General features: G+C 35.9%; 1 protein-coding gene across 1 annotated transcript in view; it reads left to right on the forward strand.

The window, feature by feature from the left end:
* The window catches only part of SLC7A13 (solute carrier family 7 member 13), a 20093-nt gene extending 15283 nt beyond the window's left edge, over positions 1 to 4810 (forward strand). Inside the window, 2 exon segments of the mRNA XM_006172395.2 lie at positions 1 to 54; positions 4218 to 4810. The exon segment at positions 1 to 54 is cut by the window's left edge and continues 33 nt beyond it. Of these exon segments, the coding sequence (XP_006172457.1) occupies positions 1 to 54; positions 4218 to 4490 (327 nt within the window). The 3' untranslated portion in view covers positions 4491 to 4810.
* The last annotated feature ends 6241 nt before the right edge of the window (positions 4811 to 11051 follow it).

The following is an 11051-nucleotide window of genomic DNA, read 5'->3' on the forward strand; positions in this document are numbered from 1 at the left end:
GCAGGAATACTAAAACTGAGATACCAGGAGCCTAATCTACATAGACCTTATAAGGTAAAAGAATGAGATTTTCTTTTTTGTTCTGTGTGAAATCAAAGATATTGAGTGTAACTGTATTTAAGTGTATGTCTACATCAATATATACATGTAGTGTTTCACAATTTGTTGATAAACACAAAAATAATTGGTTTTAATTTTAATTTTCATTTTTTATTGGATAGATTTTCACTCAGTATAAAATCTCTTAGGTTCTATATAATAGTATTTTAGACATAAACATATTTCCCTAGGTGGTTAGATAGGTCATTATGTGTCTTTGGAACAGAAAGTACTTTGTTTACTGATGTGTCTATTACACACACCAATGTCTTCCACAGTCAGGATCAGATTTAACAGGTGGCAAATAGAAGGGGCAAGGTGAGGTCACAGCAGTAACAGTAGGTCCTAAAACATGGGTTGGCTTTGGTCATTGACAAATTCCTTCTTTTCAACTTTACTGACTTTTAAACTTACTTTCAGTCTAGATAAGGAAAGATTTCTCAGGAGAGAAGATAGTCCCTCAATCATAGAAAAGGATGTAAGGAAAAAGTTGGAGCATAAGGACATTATTGGAGAAAAGTATCCCAGTCTCTCTGTCAGAATAATGAAATAGTCTCGGTTGTCTAGGTATCACATTCATAACTTTGCTCGGTTCATCACCTTAAACCCTCTCAGTGATACAAATGGTGGATAATACTACTATCTCCATTGTACAGATCAGAAAACATGTTTAGAAAGACACCTGTTTCTGGGAGAAAAAAAAATTTTTTCAAATCACCAAGTTTGGCTGACTTGAAACCATTCTTCCTTTTTAATCTCTCATCTACTTTTTCCATCCAGTCATCCTTTAACTATTGTGCATTTGAGTATTAGTTATTGAGGAGCAATTATATTTTAAGGATTTTGCTAGACACCCTGTGTACAGATAGACTGAGACTTGAGCTCTGCCTTGAAGTAGGTTAGAGTCAATCTAAAAAGTCAGGTGAGCCAAATAATGTAATAGGATGGCTGCTATACAGAAGAGGCCCAGAGAGCATATGGGGAGGGGAGATTTAATCTAGAGTAGGATTGGTGTCCATGGTCCTCCTTGGAGGTGCTCCTCCAAGGACTGCTTTTAGTTTTACGTATTTTCTTTCTTTTTCTTTCTTCTTTCCTTCCTCCCTTCCTCCCTTTCTCCCTTCCTTCCTTTCTTGCTTCCTTCCTTCCTTCCTTTTCTTTCTTTTGCTTTCTTTCCTTCCTTCCTTTCTTTCTTCTTTCTCTCTCTTTTCTCTTTCATTCTTTTTCTTTTTTTCTTCCTTCCTTCCTTTCTTATTTATTTATTTATTTATTTATTTATTTATTTACTTACTTACTTACTTACTTACTTACTTACTTACTTAGAGAGTGTAGTGAGGCTGGGAGTTTATTGAAGAAGAGGGAATGAAAAGCAGAGTCCCCAAAGAGAGAAGGGTCCCAGAAAATGGGTTGCCGAAGGGGCATACTGAATTGTTAAAAAAAAGGTTTACATTGTCAGAGAAAGAGGTGTGAGAGAGATAGGAACCTTTAACAGAGTTTTCATGCTACAATCAGTCTCAGTCAGCCTAGATTACAGGTCCTGGGGTGTGAACCCAGGACAGTCTTGTTGGGTCCAGTATTACAGAGTGTTGCATTTCTGCTGCCTCACCATCTAGCCCTAATGTGCTGTATTTTAAAGATTTGTTCCTTCTTGCTGTTTTCTGACCCACCCTTTTGTTAGATCACTGATCCTAATTAGATGTGATTACAAAGAAGTTATGAACTGTTGATGGATTTGTACTACACAAAGAAATAGTATAAGATAATCATTAAGAACTTGGTCTCAAGTCCAATTCCTCAGCTTATTAGCTGAACTTTAGTCTTGTTGTTTAACCTTGATCTATCATTTCTTCATATCTAAAATGGAAATGAATAATACCTACCTTCTAGAGATATTTATTGTATAAGTAGAGGTGTGCAAACCATCCAAGGTCTAGTCTGATGACTACTATTTTTATCCAGTTTTCCCTTCATTTTCACTGGTTCCACATCTGTACTCCAATGAACCATTAATCGAAAATATTTTAACAATGAAAGTAATAATATAACATTAAAAACAGTATAAATACAAATAATATTGATAATAACTATTTGCTTTATATTTATATTAGTTGTTATAAGTAACCTGAAGATCATTTAAAGTATACAATACTTTAAATACTAAAATATGTCATTTTATATGAAGAATGTGAGCATCTGAGGATTTTGGTATGGCAGGTTTCTGAAACCAATCTCCCATGGACACCTAAAGATGACTATATTATTACTCAACAAACATTTGCATCAGAAAAGAAGGCAGGGAAACCTTAGTGGTTGAAATTTGTCTTGTATGCCCACATGAATGCTTTTTTCTCCTCTCTCAATAATATGATTACTGTTATTAAGCTATAAGATGATAGGTAATCCTTCTCAAGAGTATTTGTCCCCCTCAGGAGTATTTTACAAATCAAGAGAGGATTCTTTTTCATTTTATTTTTATTGCTATAGAGAGAGAGAAAGAGAGAAAGAAAATCCCCTTAATGGAGTATGATCACGCCACAATCTTTTACCTCCATTCTTCCTTCTTGCCAGGACTTTGGGCATTTACACATGCACCTGATGTGTTTTTCAAGTCACCAGGACTGGGATTCATACCACGGTTGGCTATGTGGGGTCCAACTCCCATAACTGCCGTGCTATGGGGATGGCTCCTCAAAAGAAGATGCTTAATGATCTAAGTTCTAAACGAATATAAACTGGATGAACAATAGTAGCTATCAGTGCCAGACCCTGGAAACTTTTAGCTGACAGGTTTCATAAATTATGATTAGTTGTGTTATCTCTTTGCTGTAACGCTTCATATCTGTCTCTTTTTTTTTTTGATTTACATTCTTTTTTTTCCCCAAGTTATTTATTTGCATTCATTCACTGTACATCATTACAGCATACAAAATGAGATTTTCCATCTAGAGTACACTGTATATTGTCTCAATCAAGCACATCAACAAATATGTTATTCTTAGCAAATGATCTCCCATTTCTTGTTTTCTGTATGTTTTGCTTTTTCCCCCCATCCTTGGTTCCCTCTCTCTTACCCTCTGCCACCTCCTGTTCTCCTCCCACACTGTCTCTGTTATCTATGTTTGCTTTCTATACCATTTCCCCCCCCACATTTTATTGAATCACCAAAGACCCTAGTCAATCCGAATACCCTCCTAGCAAACACATGTGACACACACATTTCCATGAGCACAAGTCTAACTTTACACATCCTATAAAGTAGCACCTAACTGGGGCTACATATCCTACTGCAGTCATTGAATAGATATATTTTTTTTCCTGAAACTTTTTTTTGTAACTCAATTTACATTCCTTCCCTAAGTATCATTTCAGCACACAAAATGCTATCTCCCATCCAGTACACACTGCATAGTGACTCATGCACATTTCAGAAAAAATAAATTTCCAATTCTAGTTCCTAGAATTATTTCCACCCCTCTTTATCTGTCTCTTAAAGACATCTCAGTATTGGCTACCTACTAAATTTTCTCACTAGGTTGGGAAATGCTAGGTGTAGCACTGTTTCAATCCTAACACAAAGCAGATACCAAGGAGGAATCCTGAAGGTTTTGGCAAAATGAACAAACAAAAAAATAGGGATAATTGTTTTGGTCAAAATCTTGTCTCGATTTCCTTTATTTTTCAATATGTGAGCCTATGAAGTCATAACAACTACCTGAGTAACTTGGTCTGAGGGTAGTCTTTGTGTTTTTGTCTTGAATTTCTTACTTTCTTGAGATATTTTTCATATAATATCATTGCGGTTTCTACTGGGCTTTAGAAGCTCCCCATTAATAAATTCATGCCACCTAGATCAGCAGGTGGTTATCTTAGCAGTAGATAGCCATAATTATTTCCTTTCATAAACAGTAAAATATTGATGCTCATTCCTTCCAGCCAATACCTTGACAATGGGAGTCTTTAGGATGTCCTTTTATTCCATCTAAATTCTAAACCAGATTAGCTTAAAGTCATAGCCTATTTTTTATGATTAGCATGTATCTAATTTTTTGTTTATATAAATATATGGGTATCCTATATGGATTTTCATGTCTAATTTTTTAAAAAAAATTTTCTCTTTGCAGGTGTTTTTGCCATTTGCATTGATCACAATAGCTATGACCCTGAGCTTGGTTGTGATACCGCTGGTGAAGTCTCCAAGTATGCATTACGTGTATGTGCTTCTTTTTAGTCTCAGTGGCCTACTGTTTTACATACCTTTTACACATTTTAAATTAAAACTGCCTTGGTTTGAGAAGATAACTTGTTATTTACAATTACTACTTAATATTTGTGTCCCGGATGAATCCGATGAACAGATTGTAGATATAGGAACGGTTAAAAAAGTGTCCTTCTAATAACATGGCAAATTGCAAACAAATAAGTATGGAATATTAATGGTAAAACTCCTATGGTAACTTCTTTATTGGATGAAATAATATGCATAAAAGCACCCAGTATAGTTCCTGGCTTTAAAACCACTTAGAAATTGTTATGTATAATTAAAGCTCTACTTTGTTTGATTAAAAACATAGATGTCAGTTTATAATGCTTGATATATTGATGTCATTTTATGTAAGGAATCCTGTTCTTCCATCTTTTTTCTGTATCCCACTTCCTTTCTACTGAATTTGTCATGATCTTGTAATAAAAGTTAAAGATTAAAAGTAAAAAAACATTCTTTTCATCTTTCCTGAGTCCTTATTTTGGTGCTGATTTTAAAGATAAAGAGAATAATTCTATTTGTCCTGTTAGCTTCACCCCCATTTTTGCTTTCTTCAAGCTAATGGTTATTTTAGAAGCATGAGTTTTTGTTATTTTTCTTTGAGTGTCTTTCTTTAAATTCTGAGGTATCTTAGAACAACATTGCTGTGTCTTTGTTTGATTCAAATGGTATCTATTTACAACTATGTATTAGGTAGTAGTCACATTCATCTGATATCATTCAACGTTAACATGTGTTTACTGGGGCCAGCAGGTGATTTGGTGGTTAAGGGTGCTGGACTCCCACATGGTAAACCATGGTTTGGTCCTGAACCTGGTGGCTTGCTTTCTCACTTTCCTTCTCTGTCTCTCACTCTGTTCCTCTCTAGTCAAATGAAAATAAGTAAAGTTAAATAAAGTCATTCTTTAAATTTTTTTATTTAAATGTGTTTACTTATTTTGGAGGTTTTTTTTTTTTTTGAAAATACGTTTTTTTCTTTGTGTTTTTAATTTGCTAGAGGGTGTGTGCCCTTACCAGAGAGAGACAGAGAAACTGAAAGAGACAGAGGGGAAGAAAACATCCCACAACAGGGTCTAGTCATGCTGCAATTCCTTCTTCATTTCTCAATCTTGTTGGGATTTTGGGCATGCATATTTGGAGTGTTTTTCAAACTATTGGGGTTAAGATTTAAACTTTATAGTCAGCAACATAGGATCTAGCTTCCTTAACCACTAGGCTATGGAGCCGACATTAGTTTAGAGTTTAGAGTTTTAAAGTGTCTTGGTTTGGAGCTGTCCTTTCAGAAAGCAGAGAGGAAATATGGGAAGATGTTCAGAAACTTTTGTTAGCAGGTCTGCTCCCTCTTTCTGCAGATGTCAAAGGACATGTTGTTTGGAGCCATCCACTGGTGTGATGGTTAGCTTTTTGTGTCAACTTGACTGGGTTGTGGTGCTCATACAATGGTCAGACATTATTCTGGATATTTCTGGAGGGTGTTTTTCAGATGAGGTTAACATTTACATAGGTGAATTTTTAGTAAAACAGATTGCCCTCTCTAATGTGGGTGGGCCTCATTCAACTAGTTGAAGACTTTAATAGAACAAAGACTGACTTTTAAAAACAAATGATTTAACTTTTATTTATTTATTTACTCATTTTAATTTGACCAGAAAGAGACAGAGTGAGAGCAAGTGAGAGAGAGAGAGAGAGAGAGAAAGCAAGTTGCCAGGTCTGGGACTCGAACCATGGCTGGCCAGGTGGCAGTCCAGCACCCTTAACCACCATGCCACTTGCCAGCTCAAGACTGACTTTTTTTTAAGCAACAAGGAACTCTCTGTAAATGGCCTTTGGGGATGAACTGCAACATCAGCTCTTCCCGCAGCCTCCAGCTTGCCAACTCAACCTACATTTTGTACTTGCCAGTCTCTATAATCATGTGAGCCCATCCCTTAAAATATCTCTATCTCTTTCTCACCATATGTACATCTATTAATTTTGTTTTTTTGGGCATACTCTGGCTAAATACACCTGTCTTTCTCAGTCAACTTGAAACCCTATTCTTACTTAGTAAGGACAGCCTCTCCCATATTTTCATACCCCATTTCCTCTTGGCATATAATTAAACATCATTTAAATTTAAATAATAACAAGTTAGCCACATAGATAATCTTATATGTATCATTATTCTGAGATGAGGCCAAAAGGGCTGAGATTAAAGAATGATCAAAGTCCATATTGTGGGCTAAGAGGTTATTAAGAAAACTGCAGACAGAATGTGAGGTCTTGGGAAGGTTCAAGACAAGTAGATCGCCATACCTTTTGCCCAGAAAATACATGCTTTTATAGATAGTAAGGGAGAGGGCTGTATGCAAGAGAAGTGGGGAATATATGCAAAGAGGCATTTGAAAAATGTACAAAATGGTTTTGTGTATCAATACCAAGTCTTAACTATGATCAGGAGCATGTAGCTCTGTGGGTAAAATAATAGATATACTTACAGTAACAGGTTGGACTATATTCAAACCTTGGGAATGTCACCAATGAGCTTTGGGGTTAAATGTCAGCAAAGATGGAAAATTGGCTTTAAGATGGAATCACCTTCATTCTGTCATTATCATATTACTTGTGTACTTCTTAAGACAGTTGCCTATGTGGGTTGGACCTTATAGTTCAACATTCCCTTCATATGAACCTCCATTACATTTAGGCAACTGCCTAACTTTCTCCATCCTTTATGCTTTCAACATGGGTTGCGGCAAAATAATTCTTGAGTTTAGTTTCATAGACGTTATCCACATTTTGTAGATTAAGGGTAAGAGCTTCAGATTCTGGAGACAAGGAACATATTTAAATTACAAGTAAGAATAACCACAGATTTTATTGATATGATAATCAGAAGAAAGCTTGAATGCCTACCGCACCACCACAGAGTAACTCACTCACCTGTGCTGTGTATTCCCAGGTGGGGAGAATCACTACTTGTTAAAGATGCTGGTTCTATTTTTGGACCTCTCTGCTTTCTAAAAGCTTTTTCCTAATATGAGGCTTCAGTGTATTTTATACCTATTGGGTAAGTCTAGTCTTCTTTCACATGACATCTATTTTTATCCATTTTCCTGTTGCTATAATGAATACTACAGATTGGGTAGTTTATAAAGAAAAAGTTTCATTTAACCTACCCTACAGTTTTGAAGGTTCCAAGTCAAGGGATTACATCTGGTGGGGATCTTCTAGTTGGTGAGGACTCCCTACAGAGTCTTGAGGTGGCGAAAGGTATCACGTGGGAGAAGGCGGCAGTGTGTGTGTGTCTGTGTGTGTGTGTGTGTCCTCATGTGCTTGCATACATACATATACTCTGGTCTCTCTCTCTCGCTTCTTGTAAAGGCACCAGAATTTAATAATGAGGGGCCAACCCTAATGAATTTATCTAATTTTAATCACCTCTCAAAGGCTTCGTCTTTCAATGCCATTAGTGGGTGAAGTTTCCATCCCCACAACACTATTACAATCACAGTTAAGTTTCCAATACATAAATTTTTGGAGGACACATTCAAACCATGGCAGAATCCTTTCAGATATTTGGTAACAACCATCTCTGTCACCAAAACCCCTACTTTTCTCTTCTAGGTTAAAATCCTCCAGGATTCAAGAGTTGCTGCTTGCTTTCTTTCTCTCTTCTTTCTTTCTCTCTTCTTTCTTTCTCTCTCTCTCTCTCTTTCTTTCTTTCTTTCTTTCTTTCTTTCTTTCTTTCTTTCTCTTTCTTTTCTTTTCTTTCTTTTTTTTTTTTTTTTGAGAGAGATTTTTGCTATAGGGCACATGCACTCATTGGAGAAACAGAGAGAGAGAAGTGAGAAATCACTTCTCTGGGGAGATGGCCATGCCACAATCCCTTCTCCTCCATTCTGTTCTTGGGATTTTGGGCATGCACGCACACGCACCTGGCCTGAGTTCTAAGCTGCCAGGTCTGGGACTCAAACCACAGTCAACTACATGGGAGTCCAGCGATATAACCATTGCACCATCTGCTGGTCCCTACCAAACAATGAATTTCTTGAAACCTCTTCTATTGTCTAAAATTTAGAGTTAATACTCACTACTTAAATTTTCTATGAGATTTAAGTGAGTTAATTTATTAAAAACAACAAAAAATGTTTTACCAGTGCCTGGTAAATTGTAAATAAATGGTAGTTAATAGTCTTTTAAACTAAGGAAGACCTGTATTTTTTTCAGTTTAATAACTTTTAATTATAGCTATGATTTGGTCTAATGATAGTATGCAAATTAGAGAAATGAGTATTTTGTTTTTCATATTTGATATCTGGCACATAGTTAATGCTCCAGAAAATTTAAAAAAAAAATGCAAGTAGGGACCAGCAGATGGTGGAATGGTTACATCCTGGACTCCCATGTAGTCGACTGTGGTTCAAGTCCCAGACCCTGTGGTTTAGAAATCATGCATGTGTGTGCGTGCCCAGAATCTGAAGAGGAGATTAGTGAAGTGATTGCTGCATGGCTGTCCCCCTGCTTTCTGTCTCCCTGTCTCTCTCTGTCTCTCTGAATACATGTGCCCTATGATAAAAATCTCTCTAAAAACAAAACAAAAAACACACCAGTGAACAGAGTATTCATTTTTATTAAATGAATAAGTGAAAAAATGAATTGGTTAGTGAGTCAACTTATGAGTGTCAACATTGACTACTACCTACACGAATATTGCTAGAAGAAACAGTGGCAATGACAATCAAATAAATTCTTTGAAAAAGTTTATAGTATTATATAGTGTCTATCTGTAGGTAGTATCTGTCTATCTGTCTATCTACCTATCATCTGTATCTATCAATATCTATCTATCTATATCATCTATCTATATCTATATCTATCTATCTATCTATCTATCATCTATCCCGACCTAATTTCCTCTGGAGAATGTAGGATATTGGAAAAATATAAGCTTTCCATAAACCATTGTGTTCTTTCACTTCCCATTGTTAAGTAGTCCAATTAATCATGGATTATTGTCCTGAAACCCCTCAAGGGAAATCTCTTGAAAGTGTATTAAGTTCAGTCCTTGTCTTACCCTATCTAGAACTTTATCCGAGAATCCCACATGCTTATGTTGCATCAAATTTCAATTTATTTAATATGCATTTAGCATTTTGCCATAAACAGATCTCATTAAAACAAATGGAATGTGCTGGAGAGGCTTCTGCAGAACAAGGTGTTCCTTGTAAAAAACTGTGGCCTCTGTAACTCTTCTCATTTTGAACTGATTGGCTCATTTTGGGAACCAAGTAGAATTCTAACTTGAATTTCATCGTCTTTTAATCACAATCTTATCACAACAGTTTGTATTTTTAAAAAGTAAATACATAATGTTGCAAGATAATATTATTTTCTTTTGCTCACAGGAAACATGCACTGTGTTTTTCACTGAAAAATTCTGGCTCACATACCACTTGACGTCACAACTGAACTCAAAACCCATTCTTGTTTTAGAATTTTTGAAAAGTCTGATTGCAAATTCTGCAGAAATCATAATTTAAAAAGCAAGAGCTCAAAACTTCATGATGTTTTTGTTGTTTATTCAACACAATCCAAGTTCCCTCAGGTCCATATAAAGGAAATGACTTAAACCAATTATTAAATTTGCGTAAAGTCCTCTGAAAAGAAGTAAATGATTTAAGTCTAAATATTTTATGAGTATAAAGACGGACTTTTAGAGATACAGTTTGAAAGCCAAAGCCATGAAAGAATTAGTGCTGTTGTTTCTTTAGTTTCTTTTCTGGAAAGCTATTGAAAGATTCTGAGCACACATCTGTGGTTGATGGAAAAAAAGCCACAAATGGCACAGTGCCATATGCTTTCTTCACCTTGTATATGAGCTGAAAATGGCCCTTGTTCACTCCTAAGGGATTAATAAGCTTCAGTGGAAGACTCATTTTGTGGTCTGAGGACACATATTCATTCACAAACTCGTGAATCGGTAATGATGCTTCCATCAGACATGGGTGATTTAGGTAGAACCTGACTGTATTGAAAAACTTTCCCCCATGATAAAACTTGCAAAATGATGATTCCAACTTCAGTATGAGACAATTTTTGCCAAAGAGTCTCCAAGTTAGGGTATACAAAAAGTTTGAGAAGGACAGTTATCACTCTGTGCATTGGAAATGGAATTTATGTTTGTAAGTTCTTAGTGATGGTGGAGTAGTACATGACAATATCCTCTCCTCCTGGGATTGTTGTGAAGCTTAAATGAGACTAAGAATAAATATAGCTGGGCTGGCTGGTGGCATGGTGGTTAAGGTGATTGGATTCCACATGGTGAACTTTCAGATTTGAGTAGGGACCCGGTGGCTTGGGAAACAGCCAGGTGCATATGTGTGCCCAAAATCCTCAGAGGAGAATCGAGGAAGAAGTGATTGTGCATGACCATTCCCCATGGGGGATGGAGTGTTTACTCATTTTCTCTCTCCTATCTCTCTTTTTCTCTGTCTTCTCTGGTGAGCACAAAAACTCTCTGGCAAATAAAAAATATAATATATATATATATACACACACACACACATATATAAACACACACACATATATATACACACACACACACACATATATATATATATATACACACATACACACACATATTTTATATATTTTTATATATATATATTTTTTTTTTGAGAGGTTTTTGCTATAGGGCATGTGCGCTCACCAG

The sequence above is a fragment of the Tupaia chinensis genome, unplaced genomic scaffold (assembly GCF_000334495.1).
Source record: "Tupaia chinensis unplaced genomic scaffold, TupChi_1.0 Scaffold000707_1, whole genome shotgun sequence".
NCBI lineage: Eukaryota > Metazoa > Chordata > Mammalia > Scandentia > Tupaiidae > Tupaia > Tupaia belangeri.